General features: G+C 37.1%; 1 protein-coding gene across 1 annotated transcript; it reads right to left on the bottom strand.

Moving 5' to 3' along the window:
- Nucleotides 1-280: 280 nt before the first annotated feature.
- On the bottom strand, nucleotides 281-16520 carry LOC104526059 (AT-rich interactive domain-containing protein 4A-like; the record flags this gene model as incomplete). The annotated part of the gene is made up of 8 exons (XM_010169405.1): nucleotides 16473-16520; nucleotides 10329-10401; nucleotides 7745-7839; nucleotides 7506-7603; nucleotides 5735-5963; nucleotides 3605-3855; nucleotides 1579-1776; nucleotides 281-365 (listed from the first exon to the last, which is right to left on the bottom strand). Coding segments are annotated over exons 1-8 (1077 nt in total), but the record flags the coding sequence as incomplete, so codon positions are not given.
- Nucleotides 16521-18526: the final 2006 nt, after the last annotated feature.

The raw sequence follows: 18526 nt of genomic DNA on the forward strand, positions 1-18526 counted from the left end.
TCAAAGCTTTTTTCCTTTTGCTCTACACTTCTAGTAAAAATCTAGACTGTGGACTGAATAACTTAAAAAACAAAAACAAAAACAAAAACAAAACTTTATTAATGTTTCACTGCTGATCATCAAAGCTTTTTTCCTTTTGCTCTACACTTCAAGTAAAAATCTAGACTGTGGACTGAACAACTTAAAAAAAACCAAAACAAAACAACCCCAAAACTCAAAAATGAAGAGTGATAGTTGTTAAGTATTGTACCACAAAAAAACTTAAGGAAAAAACCATTACTTTTGTTTTTTTCTTCTGTTTTCTCTTTGGTCCTCCTTTGTCCACAGGCCAGATAATCCGATCAGCTTTCACCCATTCATCATATCTAAAAGTAAATAACAGCACACTTATTACTGCATATAAAGAAATTGTTTGCAATATGAGGATTAAAAGACTGAGTTACAGAAAATATTTATGAAGGAGAAGCAGGAAAGCAGAGTATATATTTACAAACACATGCAGTATCTGGCAGTAGAAAGAAGAATTACATTTCTAGCCCATAAAAAAAGATTTATGGGATGGGGGAATGGAGGTGCCAACTTCCCTGTCTCTTGCTAGCAAAGCACTGGAACTCAGGGCACTGAGTCAGCTATAAAGTTCATCAGTAATTTCACACCATACACAAAGGGCAGTTTTCACCATGCCACGCCTCAACAGTAAAATACACTTTGTTTTTTTAAAAGGAATTTTTTAAAATTAGCAACAAACTGGGTGAGATTCTGAAAAGCACAAATACACTACTAGTGCTCCTCAAAATCTCATGAGTTTATTAATAAAGGGACACATGTAATTACTGGGGGGATACACCCCCCCATAAACTGTATGTTGCCACATAAAGAAATTTGCTTAGTTTACTTAGAAATGTATGGATTTGGAACATGTCAAGGTATAAACTGGAAGTGTTTTGTTTTAAAAATGATTAATTTTGTGCTATTTTTGTCTACATAATCACAATACTCTTAAGAACAACAACAACAAAAGCCATTTCTACAGCAGTACTGAATATAAAGCATTTGGCTACCAAGAGAAGCATTTGATTACTTTTTTTCTGTAGTGCTTTCTTTAGCACTCTACATGTAACAACTCAGCCCTCTCTACATGTAAAAACTATTCTTTATAATCACATCTAACGTTCAATACAAGAATAAATTTTGTTGCCAAAATTTCAGTGCTTGATACACTTAATTGTAGAGGTCTTCACCATTATCAATGACTCCCTTTAATAAAAAAGTCTGATAGTGCTAATAGTAGCTGACACAGTAAACTGTAAGATTTGAGGGTGACTCACTTCAAGCCAGATGGAAACCTGGAAACATACAAGTAAGAATGTTCTGAGATTTCTATTCAATGTTGTCATACCATGAACAAAATCACTAACACTGACAAGTGTAATAGAGTCAGATCTTGTTACTGAGTTGATAATTCAATTTGGAGCCAAGTAACTTATCTTTCTCTTTTTTTCTTAAAAAAATCAAAAATTCTTTTGCAAATAATCCTTTTAACAAAGAAAGAAATGAAAGGCCATTTGTTACCCTCACCTTACATTCCAACCGTAGTAATGAACTAAATATAAAACTTCTCCATCATCAATTTCTGTGCTTTTAATACTGGCTTCATAGATTTTTTGAGTCTTTCCACGTCCATATTTTACTTTCACTTTGGTTCCAGTCAGGCAGGGTTCTGTGTCCTCCTCATCCTCTTCACCTTCTGACTCTCCTTTGTTCTCAATTTCCTCTCTGCAATAAAGTGTATTTAAAATGTCCACTAATTAGTGACAATCAAAGTTTTAACGTTTAACTAGCGTAGCCAAGCTACCACAAAAGCAAAAGGCTGCAAGAAAAAGTTTTCTCTTTTTCTACACCCTGCACTGCCTCTAGCTTGAACACAGCTTTCAAAAATCAAAAATAGGACTTAGAATAGAGGTAAGTGCCAAAAACATCCAGAAAATTGTACTGTATTTAAAATGGAATTTATTAGGTGTACCACTACCTCAAAGCTTACGTGTATTTTGATAATACAAAAAGAAGAAGAAGTTAACTCAGTGTTAGCTCCTAAATAAGACAGGAAGAACTAAATTCAATTTTTAAAATAGACTTGATTTTGACACACTATTAGAAAAAAAGTTTTTCTACAGTGTTCTTAATAGGCTACAGCTCACTAACAGTGCACAAACGTTTGAATCGCCATCACAATGAACCTCTCTCAGGGACACAAACACCATTCCATTGGGAAAAAAAAAAAAGCTGATTACAATAACAATGTTTAATCAAGATTAGAAGTGTCTACACAGCTCTTATCAGCTGTATCTACCTCTTACTATAGCTATATCTAATATTTCAATGTTCTACTTAAACATATTTTCAAGAATTACAGCCTAACCTATTTTTACCTATGTTTTTCTCTCTATTTCAGGGTGAATTTAGCATAATGTAAAAGTTAAAACTACAAAAAAAGTCACCAAAAAAGACTATGGGTTTGCTTTTAATGAAATGTGTTTGCTAACCTTCAGTGAAAAATGAGCTATCTTGTGGCAAACAATTAAAAGAAAGAGGACAAGTATCATCAGCACCACTTAAAGAAAACTCTTGGATGCCTTAGTCACCTGACATACCTCTCCAACCTGCTGCACACCCACACTGTGTCTTCCTTTGAGGCATTTCTGCATTGCAAGTGACACTTTCTTTAAAATAATTGTGTGTTTTTCCCATTCCTCAAAGCTCTTTAGAAGAAAACATGCAATACCCCTATCAGACTTTATTCGGTATCAACTTGTGTCCACACCACTTAGCCACACAGAAATAAAAACAAGGTAGGAAAGCAGCTTAAACAGGTCAGACACTGCCCACGGCCACAGCCTAAGTCAGCTAAGAGGAGGTCTACTGGTCTGGTAATAAATCAGTCACCTGCTCACAACTCATCTGTAACCAGGACTATAAATCCAATTCAACTTGTCAAGCTTAAGTCTCTGGATGCTATTTTCCCTCTGCTCTTTCATGTCTCTTCATCCCCTCTTCAAGCTACCTCTAGGTTTCATTCAAACTCCCTCTTTCCTTCTCCTTTGCTTTATTAGCTGCTCCCCTTCCTGCCTGCTTACAATACATCAAGTAACAATGAAAACAAGCAAGCTGGAGGTTCCCCAGCCACCACTAAGCACTTAAACAAAAGCACAGGAGAAGAGCAGCTTTCTTTTCCATTTATATTTCAACTGCCCAGAACAATCTGCCCAAACAGCTCCTCAGCATCCATACAGCACCTGCTGTACTTATAGCTTGGTCTGTGTGCTGTCTGTACGTACTGGTGTGACAGAACACCAACACAACCTTGGTGAGACCTTCAGGAAAATGAAAGTGAAAAATACTGTCTGGCATCTACCAGAAAAAGATGCTTCCATACAGTACAGCAGATTCTACAATTTTCCCTTTCCTGTCTGGCTGAGTGAATTAGTCTCTGATTTCCACATTTTAGTTGGTAAGACCTCCAACTCTGTGCCTAAGTCCTGCTTGGAGTACAGCTCGATCATGACACAGACATGCTTGCAAGCAGGTGATACAAGCCAACGTTTACCTCTCTCTCTGCCTCTCTTCCTCTTCGTCTGACTCTTTATCAGAATCCTCCTGCTTTTTAATTTTCTTCTCTTTTTGCTTTGGTGTACTTTTCCTCCCTAATGGAGTTTCATTTTCTTTCTTTTCTGCATTCTCAGGTATTTCCTCTATATCTTTGTTTTCTTTGTTACTGTCTTTTAATTTGTCTTGTGTTTTATCCTCTTCACTATCTTTTTTAGCAGGGGTTGCATCACGGGCAAGTCGTCTTCGTCCCTAGAACAGAAATAAGATCAGTTCAATGACTCTTGTCAACTGTTCTCTGTATAGCCTCTCCAAATCTCAGCTAAAAGTGAAACATACTATTCCTGTACAGAAGAAAAGCTGGACATAACACCAAAAAGCAAAATATTCTAAAATCTCAATAGCTTTAAGTCTTGTTATCATGGAAAAAAGTAAAATAAAGCCATTCTGCTTGGTTTAGAATAAAGAGGATGAGCTTCTGATTAACTGCTGGGGGATTTCAGGACATTGGTTTGCATTGCCCTGATAGAAAGGGCCAAAATGCCTTGCTCAGCTGCAGCAATAGCAGTAATTAAAGTGCTTGTGTAGGACTACGGAGAGAAGGCATCTTCCATCCTTACAGCCACCTGTTGATTTCACAGAACAGAAGTTTGTCAGCTTTAGAATAAACATTAAGTATTGCACTTTTAACAGGTACTTTGAGTAGATGGACAATTGCTGTCTGGGACTATCTGGTTCTTGGGGATCTAGTACAGATTTATCATTTTACTATTAGAAGTCCCTTGAGAGTCATTGCTTTGTAATCAGAACATTTAAAATACGTTATGAATGCAAAATTAATTATCTGGAGGCCATCCAAAGATGACAGTAATGAAGGCACTATAGTGATTAAAATTCACAGTAGCATAATAGTAAATACTTTGGAAAAATATTAATTCATAAATAGATAGCTTGTGACTGGGTTAATAAAGTAATAACTTTATTCCCAAACCAAATAATTTTATTAGTATTTACATAACCAAATAATATTTAATTATTAACAAATTATCATAGAAAGCCAATGACAAAGAAGACAAAAAAATTCTTACATTTCTTTAACCTCTCACCAGTTTTCTCCAAAAACAAAAAATAAATGAACAAACTAACAACAGAGCTAATGTCAGGCCAGCAAGTTCATTAAGGCTGATACAGCCTGGAAAAACCACTTGCAGTTAGCTAGAAAACTATTATGTAATAGCAAGCTAAACTTGTGTTTACACTCTGTCTTTTTATCTATTAATTTTAAAGGCCACATACTTACCTTAAAAGCTGGTTTGCAAGAAGTACTTTAATAGAATTACATTTTAGTCAAACAGAATCCTTACAACTTGAACTATTTTAAAAGTAGCAATTCCTTGTCCTTCAGTAATCATGCTCCATTAAGGAACGTAAAATCTTCTTTTAACAGAATTAAAAGGAGTGCGACAGAGTTATACTCAATACCTTAAAAACACTCTTGTAGTCTCCATCAGGTTGAGTATCCACTAGCTGATGAGTCACTGGTCTTACCTATGTAATGACTAATACATCCCTCATCTCATCAGCATTCAAACACAAAGGAAGACAAAACTTAAATGCTCCTCCCTCTACTTCTGTCTACATACTGTAAAATTGTAGTGTTTTTGTTATTAAAAGAAGAGATATTGTGATAAAAATAAATTCTGAGAAATGGGTCTTCCTTTAATTCTTCAAGCTGTAGCAGTCCCTTGATATTCCTGCTTCTTGCTGGGAAGCTCCAGATTCCACGTGCCCGTGGAAATTCTTACCCACAACCAAGACTGTCCTGCTGAGTTTCACTGTTGTGATGACGTACAGCTCTCGAGCCACCCCAGAATCAAAACCTGTCTGCCATCCAACACAGCCTGGGTAAATCCCATGGATGGTTTAGAATATGAAGAAATAATCCAAACTGACTCTGCTCACCGGCAGAACACAGTTAACACCAACTCTGTGTTCACAGAACCCTGTCCTAGGCTTGTACAAGTACAGCCAACGTACAATTACTCCACAAGGGAAAACTCATTATGTCAACTGTTCACTATACAAAGGGGTTTTGTGAAGTACTAAACAGAAATCAGTTCAAACCACTTACCCTTGGGGATCTTAGTTCTATTTCTTCTTTTTCACTTTCACTGCTGGAATAATTTTCTTCTGCTTCTTTTTTAACTTCTGTTGGGGGCATTTTTTGTTCCTCTTTCACACCTTCCTCCATTGGTTCCACGTGTGTCTGTATGTCTTCTACCACTTTTGGTTCATTGTGATGGATGGTCCTAAACTGAATGTTTGCAGAACGGCAGTACTCTTCAAAACCATAAAGATACCTATAGATACAAATAAAGTTTCAATTGTATTTCATGTTTCATTTTCTATTTATTGAAGTGCATAAAACCTATTTTCCTGATCACAGAAAACCAAGAGGAGCAGGAACTTTGGGGGAAAAAAAAAACAAAACAAAACAGAAAAACCCAAACCTGAATAAACAAAAAATTAAAAGCCAGAGAAGATTTTGAAATGAAACAATTATGCACACAAGTCTAATAGTGAGAAAGAATACACACAGGTGCTTTCCAGATATTTAACTTCATCCCCATCCAATTATGAATTCATGACAGTAAAGCCTAAGAACACGTACACTGTTTTGCAAATGCACAATGACAGTTAAAACCACCTCGTATTAGAACATGAGCACACAAAGAAGTCACTACTGCAGGGTAAACTGTCATTCATCAGCTTGTTCTCTGGTAGCTGCCTGTGTGCACACTCTAATCCAGTTACAGGTGAGAGAAATACGAAGTAGCAAGTTACAACATCCTGTTATGTGTCCATACAACATAAATATTTCCACTATAACAGAACCTGGTACGTATTTACCAATTACTCTTTTTATGATAAACACTCTTCTCTGTAAAATACAGACCTTAAATACGTTCCCAGTTCAAATCCCACTGAAGATAGTCTGAATATTTTCATCTTCATCAACATTAACATGAGTTGAGTCATTAGTCATCCCTATTCAATCAGCCAAATTTCCTTAGGTTCGAGTCAAGAGAACCTCATTCTTCCCTTTTACTCAAAAAAGCCCAATTGCTTCTTGTCAAACTTCCAGGATGATAAATAATAAAGATAATCTTTATTTAGAAAATGAGCTTGAAAAGTGTCATTCCTAAAAGGTTTCCATTTCAAAAGTTAAAACACAACTGAAAACCAAGGGTCAGAATAAAAAGATATATGCATTTTTTCATTACAAGCAGTGATTTTTCTACTTAATACTGTCACATCCATCATAGCAATGTACATAGTTAAGCCCTAAAGTCATTATTCCACAAAGACAATATTTAAATACACAATCTAAAACATGTCTATCTCTATGAACATTTTTCAGGAAGTTAAAGAAACTGCTACAAAATTCTCCTCACTGCATGCAGCATCTACAGACTGAGGACAGAGTCTGTTCGTGTTAATCACCATAAATTGAAATGCTGAATTTGCCAAAGCTTTTTTTTTTTTATAAATTTCATTGTTGTAATCTGCAATGCTGAATTTGCCAAAGCTTTTTTTTTATAAATTTCATTGTTGTAATCTGAAATGGCATCATCACATGCTGGAAGTGAATGCTTCTGGATAAGAAAATGAGTGGAATTCTAATGTACTAGAGCAACAGAAACTTAGGTAGCCCTGAGCACTCCACTCCCTCTTTTCCTCCACCATGTCAACTCTCAGCACTAGAAAACGCTCAGAACTGTTCATTAACTGAAGAATGTCAACTACTGTTTCACTAAGCTATCAAAAATTGCTTGAATCTTGTACAGGCTACTAAAAAGAAGGAAAAAACATTTCCACCATTATACAAGATGAGAACTTACTTTCTATAAGCAGTTTTTACATTGTAGGAAGCAGCCGAGTTCAAAATAGGAATGCCAAGGTCCATATAAATTTGCTTCCATACAGCACCACTCTCAATCTTTGGGGGGGAAAAAAGGAAGAAAAAGCAATTTTCAGGTTTTGTTAACCAAGAACATTAAGGAATAACATCTAACACAGCCACAAGCCACAGCCTAAGAATGAATACTCATATTTAGTTCAGGAAACATCTGACACTTACGTTGTCACACCCACCCTGCTGATAAACCAGTCTAAAAAGTTTGAAGAGATTGAGGTCCTTGTAGCCCAAAACAGGTGGTTTATTGATAGGAGTACCTAAATAAAACAAAACCAGAAGTAAGAAGCTATCACAAAGAACACCAAACTGTTTCTTCCATTCCTTTAGCACACATTTGATTACTAATATCTTTCTACATTTTAAAATCTGTATTTAATAGTTCTAAAATATGTCACATGTCACTAGTTTCCAACCACCAATTAAGGATTCACCCTCTTTTGAATGCATCACTTATTTCTGGGTGGTTTATTAGCATACTGGCACCAGCTGCTTGATAACTCTGATTTCTCAACCTCCTTTTCAGATTTGTGCAATAACCCTCATCCAATTGGCTGCATCCCACTGTTCCTCTCTTGAGCAGGGGGACAGCCAGAACTGCAGCGAGCTCTACAGAACGCCTGATGAATGCTGGAATATAGCAACGTGCAAAGAGATTAACTCAAAACACTGTGGTCAGAAAGGAATGGGGAAGAAGCAGAAATGTTGGATTAGAAAAAGATATGCAGGCAAATGGTCAGAATGTGAAAAAAGCACAAAGGCCTAACAGGATGTGAATATCTGGGACAGTTCTGGGAAAAGGAAAGAACTCAAATCAGATGAGAGGCAATGACATAAAGAAAAATAATTAATTGCAAAAGAAGGAGAAACCAGAAGTGACTTGGGGCAAGAGGCTGTGTACATAGACAGTATTCCTCCCAGCGAGGAAGGATATCAAACCTCCTCCCTGCTGCTTCTCATCTTCCTTCATCTTCATGCAATTATATTTGGAATCATTAAAGTAACTGTATAGGACTCTGGGAATACTGTCATGATTACACGAATCAAAACATTTGTACTGAGAGAAGAGAATGTAGAGTGAATCTGGTGGGAACAGAAATCTTCCTATGAGGACAGAGGTGGGGGGGGAAGTAGGCAGGCAGGGGGAAAGACCCAGTCCTGAAAAAAATCCTGTACATGCTCAATTGACATACTAGCTTAAAGAATAGCTTCTGGACTGAGAGTTCAAATTCAGTGCACAAAATGCTTCCTTCTTCAGCCTCTACAAGTCCCTGACATGAGCCCTACTTGGTTTGTAGTCTAAGAGTGCTTAGGAAAGGGAGTGAGGAAGGAGGAAAACAGAAAAGGGGGAAGAATCAGGCTACTAGAAAAGAAAGAAAACTGTGGATCAGTCCAGCAGCATAGGGATTTTTTTCCTCACCCCAACATAGCCTCTTATTCACCCAAGGCAGGTTATTCTCTAGAAACACTGGTCATACACAAGAGGCCTCAAAATTATACTGGATGAACTCCAGGATACTTTGCTAAAATACATGATCAATTTCTAAACCTGTGATAAGAACTGGCAATATTGAACAGACTTGGAACTATTCTTTTACAATTCTGTGGTCTAGAACACACCTCATTAATGGGGATACAGGGCCTCTTTCACAAAGGTAACCCAATTTCCTCACCAATTTTAACACCCAAGAAAAAAAAAAGGGGGGGAAAATATTCAGACACTACATGGACTTTCCATTTTACTCTTAGCTCTGGTTATTTCAAACTCAGGTTCATCAACATTTGCTGTACTCTGTGCTGCTATGGAAATATCATTCAGGTAACTTTTGTCAAGGAAAAAGAAAAAAAAAATCTACCTCCACCAATGTTATTGCAGGATTAACACTTACAGTATTCAAATTGATACAGGGAGTTCATGAGTAAAATGAATAAAACAAATATACTCTAAAAGATAAAACTCCTCCCAGGCTTAAATACTTTTTTTTTTTTTAAAAAAGGCATGTGTGCAGCCAAGGAACAGAAAACCTTCCATTTTAGTGTCAGTCTCATCACAACTGCAAATGCAAATGGCTTATGACCAGTTCTCCCAAATCAGCAAGTGCCTCCCTCTCTCTTTACACTGTGCGTGCACTTCCAATGTATGCCTTATGCCAGGACTTCATCCCAATTTATAACACTCTCACCTAATTCTCTAAAGAAAGACATTTAAAAGATGCTATTTTCTTGTTCTAGCTACTGGACAAAGTAGAATCTTTTAAGTTGTCTCTTCAGGTGAAGAGAGTTCTGCAAGGAGACTTGAAGATGGCACGTCTCCCACTCTCTGCTGGTTCAATTCCACCATCCATGAATAGCCTGCTCAGGTTCCAGCCTGAGATTAACAGCAGCAGAGCTCCCAGCCACGGCTGTCACAACAAGAAATCAACCAAGAGCTTATTTAACAGAGATTGTTAACATTAAAAAAAAGTTTTGTGAAAGCAAAACAAAACCAAAACACCTCAGGAAGGATTTCAGTTTCCTTTGTGCTCTGTGCTTCAAAGTACTGGAAGCAGACCTGCCACATCTGAAAATGGGTAGAAGTGTTTTCCCTTGCACCAGACTAGCTGTTATCCTTTTTCACTGACGTAAGAATATGCTCATAATAACACCAATTACATTTAAAAGCAATTTTTAAAAGCCATTAAAAAAAATCAGCCAGATATTAAAAAAAAAAAACATATAAAAACTAAATAAATACAAATTTCAGTGTTACCTCTGTCTTCCATAAACTTGTAAAGCTGTTGGAGGAAGTTGTCCCTCTCTTCAGGATCAAGCTCTTCCTCAGGCTGTGAAAACAAATGCAGTCATAATGAGAACATAAAACATGCAAAGTAACAATACATGTGTACAAAAGCCTAACAGCAAGAACTGAACACAAACCACTTCCCATTTGGCCCTGCACCCACGTCATGGTGAAATATGCAGAAAACAAAGTTTACTCAGGAGACTGAAGTGTGTGCCTCAGGAGGAGGAAAAGAAAACGTACGTCAGGGAAAGGCTCAAGTCGTGATAGAAAGAATTTGCGACCTTCCAAATGAAAACACTAATATATTTAACATTTTGTTCTAATACAGAAAAGTCCGTTAATTACAAGACTGAAGCAGTTCAGAGGAACTCTAGGTTTTTTAGTTCTTTTTTTTTTGTGTGTGTGTTTGTTTGGGGTATTTTTAACTCATCTTCCTTACCCCAACTATAGATAAGGCTGCAGAACAATCTTTTCTCCAACCATTCCCATTTTTGATGCTCCAGACAGTATTCACTTTGTAATGAAGCTCCAGTGCTCAATTTCAGCTTATATTTGGAAACACTTTTACAATCACTTCCATAATTCCCCGAACACATATTTCCATAATTTATTATCATAAATTCCTTAGTTTTATCTTTACAACTTAAAGAGATAAACACTTGCAAACTTTAACAGCAGTCCACGGTGTGAAATTAAGATTTTATTTTATTCAGGTGGAAACTGTGAAAATAAAGTACATTTATTGAGGGAAGGGAAATAATTTCTACATATCTACATATACTTCATGGAATTCTGAGATACTAGCAGAGACCAGGGGGGGGAAGGAAAAAAAGAAACATCTTTTCCCTGCAACACTTTATGCTACTTCCTTCCTACCAGCCTGGCAATCACAGGGATTGCTGCTAAGGCAGTTTGCACAAGGAAGACCGCAGCTGTCTTGAAGGGAAGACGTACAGTACGTGTTAAAATATGTTATCATTACATTATTAAAAATAACATAAAAGTCACAAGCAGTTCCAGAAGGAGACCAGAACAGCAATTTTCAGCTTTAGTCATCTCTGCATTCTGTAAACTTGAAGCTTCAAGATAGGAAGATAGGCAGTGAAATGTAAATAGAAATGCTGCTGCCTTGTTAACCAGAGAGCAATCTGCCCAGCATCAGAATGAATTTAAGCCCTGCCTGCTTCAGTGAATTCTGAGCTTCAGAGTCTACAGGGATCACCTACAATCAGGCAGAGACAATATCTAATTCTTATTTTCCTATTTTTTGTCGGTAAATAATTTGAAGAAATTAAATGAATAATCACAACACCGTAGAGCATCAGTTACCATTTCCTCATACTGTATATTATAGGCATTATATAAAGAGAAATAGTTATCTGTAGAATTATCCTGTTCTTCCAGGTTAACAAATGAATTATTGCTATAGAAACCACAGCTTTTTTCTCTCCATCCAGACTGTGAACCAACTTCAAGATCGAGAAATTTCTACCGTCTGCTGTCATGTTTACTGATTAAAGGCAATACAACTCAAACTGTGCAAACCAAATGCATCTAAATAACAGTACACATTCAGAAATATTTCTGAATAGTTCAATTCAAACCATTTCTTTTATGTGGGCATAATGCCAAAGCAGAACTCTAGGTCAAAACAGCAGAAAGATAGGTTAGAAACAGCACTCCTGCAGACAGAACGTTAACCATTTCACTCATACCAACTATTTCCAGCTGAAGAAAAGCAAAAAGATTAAAAGCTTTCACGTACTCACGGGATGGGGGCAGAAAACCTGACTGCAATATTCATGTGCTTATGTGAGATATGTTGAATCCTGCACCCGCTTTTCTCTGTTGATGGTGTAGGAGGTAGGTCACCACTCCTTGACAGAGAGAGTCTGAACCATGCCTGGTACCAATGCCACAGCAGACACTAAATCCTTCTGAGAGGTGACTTGAATAAGACCTCAATGACTGTCACCAAGGAATAAGTCAGGTATCAGCTATTTCAAACTCTTTTGCTGTTACTGGTCAAAATGAGAAGAATCAGAGAATCACAGAATAATTTGGGTTGGAAGGGACCTTTCCACGCCATCTAGTTCCAACTCCCCTGAGCAGGGACATCTTCAACTACATCAGGTTGCTCAGAGCCCTGTCCAACCTCACCTTGAATGTTTCCAGGGATGGGGCTTCTACCACCTCTCTGGGCAACCTGGGCCAGGGTTTCACCACTCAGAGTAAAAAATTTCTTCCTTGTATCTAGTCCAAATCTCCCCTCTTGTAGTTTAAACCCACTTCCCCTTGTCCTGTCACTACAGGCCCTGCTAAAAAGTCTGTCCCCATCTTTCTTAAAGGCCCCTTCAAGTACTGAAAGGCTGCAGTAAGGTCTCCCTGGAGCCTTCTCCAGGTTGAAGACCTCAACTCTCTCAGCCTGTCCTCACAGCAGAGCTGTTCCATCCCTCTGATCGTTTTTGTGGCCTCCTCTGGACCCGCTCCAACAGGTCCACGTCTTTCCTGTGCTGAAGACTCCAGAGCTGGACACAGGACTGCAGGTGGGGTCTCACCATAGCAGAGTAGAGGTGCAGAATCACCTCCCTTGACCTGCATGATTATTGCAAAATTAAGATACATGGATTTTCAGAAGAGGTCAATTTTCATCATGGTTATCTTTTTATAACTGGACATATTGAGTACCCAGGAGTGTCTACTCTTCTCACTTGGAGTTCAGTTTTATTTTAAATACATCACCTAAGCTGCTGTATTAGCAACCCTAAAAGCTGCACCCAAAGTGAAGAAAACACCTGAGAAACACTAATGCCACAACCTGCCATCACCACTGCTGGAGAGTTAAAAATCCCAGCATCTCTTTTCAGCAGGCACTGGAGCAACACTGCTACTCTCCAAAACCCACTTCTCCTACCCAGGCACTTGTGCCCATTTTAGACTGGTCATAAGTTCACAGTAACAATTCTTCAAAATCAGTCTTCTTAAAGAGTTCTGTCTCTCTATTTCATCTTTTGCCTACACAGATGCTGCAAAAAAGGGAGACTGTAGCCAAAGATAAATCCAAATTCTTAAGTGGCAGGAGTTAAAAATTGAGACCTTTCTGTTTCTCATCCAATAGCCATAACTAAATGCAACATGAGAAAATGGTTTTTGTCTCATGGTGAGAGGCTGAATTTCATTAAAAGGAATCTCCAAGATGCCCTTCTTGGCTTATCATTAAAAAATTGAAATTTTATAGGTTTGAGATTTTTTTTCCTCCTTTCTGACTAGCAGGTCACATCAGTTAGAGAACATTGTAAACAGTGAAACAATGAAATCAACACAGGAGCTCTGTAAAAAGGACATACTCCTTTCTCAACTCAATTTCTTATTGCCTTCCAAATAATACTAACAGCGTTCAAGTATTTTGTAAAATTATTTTGAGAGTAACAACCAGCAAATAAGCACAACATAAAACCCACAGAAGCTTGCAGAAAACTTGTAACTGGCTTTGCTTCATTTGGTTTCAAGCCATTGATGAGTTTTGCCTCTGTCTTTAGCATGACTCTGAACAAGAATATAGCTCCCTTACCCTGACTCATCATCTACTCTACAGAAAGATGTTACAGCTGCTGTGAACATTAACCTGTAGAGCTGAGTAGGAGCAAAAAGGATGAAATAGTTTATTTCAAAAAAGAATTAATATCTTTAATATCTTTAATTATCTTTTTTAAAAGAAAAAAAAAAAGAATTAATATCTACTTATAAGCACATACAGCATTCACTCAATCAATACAGGGTAAGGTACCAGGGACAGATCTTTCTTTTATGTTATTAATAGACTGACAATTCCATAAACTCTTCTGTGAAATAAATACAAGCTGAGAGGAAGAACAATGAGTACAGGATTTGGAGTTCACAAGAGTATATGATCAAGACAAGCTGCCAGAATTAGAGTTAATGTAATTTTGTTGCTTCAGACTACTTAAATGCGCTTTCATCGCTTGCACATTTGCTTTCTGATGCCAAGTTTGAACGCTAATTAAAGAAATGAAAAGAATTAAACTGATTGCAACAAGTTAACAGCTTTACACCATGTGGAGATGAGAGTGATCTACAAATGTTAATTTCTACCAACAAGAACCAGGAATTCAACCATCCTCAACAATGACTCACTCTAGGGCTGCGCCTCAGTTCGCAACTTCTCTGCTGCTCTTTGAGGACTACTCTGAGAACACCTGTTAGCACAAATCTGTGAGCAAGAAAACCTTTATAAAGAACATTTGTGCATGGCATGATGCAGGCCATGCTTCACAGTAGCCAAAACTCCTACAAACACACAGGCATAAGCAGAATGATTAGCTAATCAATGTGTAGTTTGGGTTTTTTTAAAAAAGCTATTCTGCATATTACACATCACAGCTACTTAGGTTTTTATATATACATACATACATACATATATATATATTTAAATATCTATATATATGTAAATAAACCACTTGTTTCCAGATAGCATGCTTCATTAACTTTGAAATTACTGTATTCCTGTATTTAATTTTTAGAGTCAGCTTTTACAGTGTTATCTTTATATGTTGCAACAGAATCATTCAGGTATCATTTTATGTGGTCTCCCACACTTAGAGAAAAGACTATATGGGAAACAAGAACTATTTTGAAGCAAAATGTAAATATTTTAACAGATTATTATTGATAATTTGTTGGAATTTCAAGTCTCCTAAAAGTGTCCTATGGATTTCATATACTCATCCTTCCTTTATGAACTTAGTCCTAATAAAACATATAGAATCACAGAATGGTTTGGGTTGGAAGGGACCTTAAAGATCATCCAGTTCCAACCCCCCTGCCATCAGCAGGGACACCTTCCACTAGAAGGTAATGTCATATAGTAATGACTTATCATAAGGATTGAAATAATCCTTGTTTATTTGCAGAACAGGTACACTGGAAAATGCTTCTGGCATTCTCCCTCCTCAACAATGTCAAGCAACTTTTGACTGATGTTTCTTGATGCTGCTACATGCAAGAAACCTACAAACTTTAAATGAATGTACATTATTAAACATACCACAGATGCATCCTCAGGTGACTGTCAAAATGAAGACTAAGAGAAAATTCCTCTAAGAGTACACCTGGAGGTGCTACAGCTCTTTCTTCAGTGAGAGGCACGGAGACAAACTAGGCAGAGGTTTTTTTCCTGAATTTTTTGCATGTTTGATTATGGGGGGGAAAAGTGAAAGAACAAGGAACTGCTATTAAAGTGACATACACAGGTAAGAAGAAAGAGTCTCTCCAAGATGGTGTTACAACCAATTCTACAGGTAAGATACAAATCTCTTTTTCCAGATCTGGATATTAGAAAAAGAAACAATTTAGAAACTTGCAAAATTTAAAGAAAAATTTCTTTGCTTTACTCTGATCTTATGTGAATGTATCTATTATGAACATGTACTGAAAATGTATTTCAAACTACCGTATGCTAAAATCTTGATTCTTTTGGAATTGGAATGGCCTACAGGGAGACCAAGAGGCAAAACCATGTTGCTTACACATTCCCTTGTAAAATGAGGAGTATCTGACTATTTAATCCTGAGAAACAAATAGGTATGATTCCTTCCCTGAAAGGATATCTTAAATACAAGCAAATTCAGTAGTATATACAATCTGATTTTTAATAAAAATCAGGTAGTTTTCCAAAAGGATTTTTAGGTTGCCCAAGGAAGTTGTGGACGCCCCCTCCCTGGAAGTGTTGAAGGCCAGGCTGGATGAGGCTTTGAGCAACCTGGTCTAGTGGAAGGTGTCCCTGCTGATGGCAGGGGGGTTGGAACTGGATGATCTTTAAGGTCCCTTCCAACCCAAACCATTCTATTATTCTATGATTCTTTGAAAAGCTTTGATTTCTGTGTGGAGATACTGAAGTTTAGAGATTTTCTCTTTCCTTTTATCTGCAATGCATTCTTTGACTGTTAAATGTACCCTCAAAAGACAGTCAGTTCTCTTATTCTGACATGAAAACTTGGTAAGAACCAAAAGCAACGTCCAGATTTTCACCTGGATTCAAACCAATTACGTGCTTTAAATTCTCATTTGATAAAGAACTTTTTTCTATATTACCTTCAGCTTTTTTTCACTCTTTGTGACACAAGCAATATCAATATCCATTCTGGTACTTAAATCCCACATTGTGAATGAAAAATAATCCCGAGTTGCACCACGTATTGCAATTATTGCCAAAAATCCAACAATCTGACCGTGCTGAGCAACTCAATGTAACGCAATCCCTGTTCAAGTCAATGACAAGCAATTTCCACATTTCCCTCCCTCACAGTCAACTCTGAGCTACACAGGTCAGTCACAACTAACGAGGAGGATTAGCATACTGGTTCCCACTCCTTTAGCTTACAAAAGCTGTCAAAGAAGAACCATGTAAAGCCTAGAAGCCTTGTTGTTACCAATTCTACTGTACTCTTTTAAGCTGTCATGAAAGGCAGCACAATTAGAAAGACAGTCTCTGTCAAAACAAAGTTACAGATTTTAACCCCAGCTACTGGAAAAATGGTAGGATCTACAGTAGGTCTCTCTGCTCCATTACCACTATAAAAGATCCTACTTGAGAAAAACAGGATCTTTTCTATTCCCAGATTAGACTCTTCCGACCGACTTTATGCACTCATTATATATTAAGTAGGTCTGCATTCATCTGATTGATTTAATGAAGGCCTATCATGGCTGGTCAGCAGCTGGCCAGGCTTTGACAGCAAAGCTGCTGTGCATTTCAGAAGACAGAGGTGGGGAGAAAAAGAAGAAGAAAAAAAAAGAAGATAATTTTTAAAATCTCCCTCCCATCTCCAATAATATAAACAATTTGACTTGCAGTTCTAAAACAAAAGGTCTGCTGAGAAAATTCTGGTAGAGGATGGACAGAAGCTTTTTTAACCTTGATTAATAAAGAAGAAACTCCACAAAAGGTAAATGAAAGAACAGAGTAATTCAACATTTATAGTCAAATAAATTCACTTGTCGATTCTCTCTGCAACTGGTATTACTGCCTTTCTAAGGGAAAAGAAAAAAGGAATTATGGTAAGTTCCCTGAATACTCTCTAATTGTAATATCTAGCATGGCCTGCAATTAGAATATGTATTGTCACAGTTGACTCAGGAATTTGTTTTAATGGGCCGGAATGACAGTTCTGCTCTGATATATTCTAAAAAGATTAATATCTATCCTCTGCTACATAACGTAAGCATGAAGATGCTCATCTTATTTTTACATGCCTACTTGTCACCTGGAAATAATGGATTCTACAGCTTTTCCCACCAGTACATCTACCTGTCTGGAATCCTTTGCTTCACTACTCTATATTTAGATTATTCTTTAAAAATAACCTCTGTTTCTTTTACAGGAATACCTTTTTTTTTTTTTTTTTAACCACCAAGCTTCCCCCTCCCCCTTCTTTGTTTGAAACACACAGCACCTTTATGCAACAGACATGAAAAATGATATTAAAAATGGATACTAGAAAACTAGTATAGCAATCCTTGATTTTTAGCAACTGATAGCCTGCAATTTTAACCAACGTTAATATAAACGGACCAGTACAGACTGCAACAGTTCACACCCTGCAAAATGTGGCCTATTCAGTCCTTTTCACTGCAAACAGAGGAAAAAAAACCCCAAAGGATTTTATATTCTACACACATGCATCCTTATATTTATCTAATTATACCATTATTCTCATACAGACATCTACCCCATTTTCCAGAACACTGTTATCAAGGCATAAAATTAACACCTAAAAATAGATTCTTATTGTCTTTTTGTTGGTTTTTTTTTTTAACCTGGAAAGATCTCCCCTGGCTGCATGCTCTACCAGACAGTTCCCAGATCAGAAATCTAACTCAAATCCGCAATTCTTAACGACCACGTTCACGTTAAGAGATTAAAAACACAGAATCCTTACCTAGGAGCTGCATTCTTTCAAATGTAAAAATGGTTTTACTTCCTTTCTATCTAATCTGCCCACTGCCTGGATAGATTTCAGCCTGACTTCCAAATATTTGTTCGCTTTTTCTCTCTCTCTCTCTTTCTCCCTGCACGGCATCCGCAGTTATACGGCATTACTTACATTCTCCTCCATATTTAAAAAAAAATAAATAATTAAAAAAAA

The sequence above is a fragment of the Antrostomus carolinensis genome, unplaced genomic scaffold (genome assembly GCF_000700745.2).
Source record: "Antrostomus carolinensis isolate BGI_N321 unplaced genomic scaffold, ASM70074v2 scaffold11226, whole genome shotgun sequence".
NCBI classification, from domain to species: domain Eukaryota; kingdom Metazoa; phylum Chordata; class Aves; order Caprimulgiformes; family Caprimulgidae; genus Antrostomus; species Antrostomus carolinensis.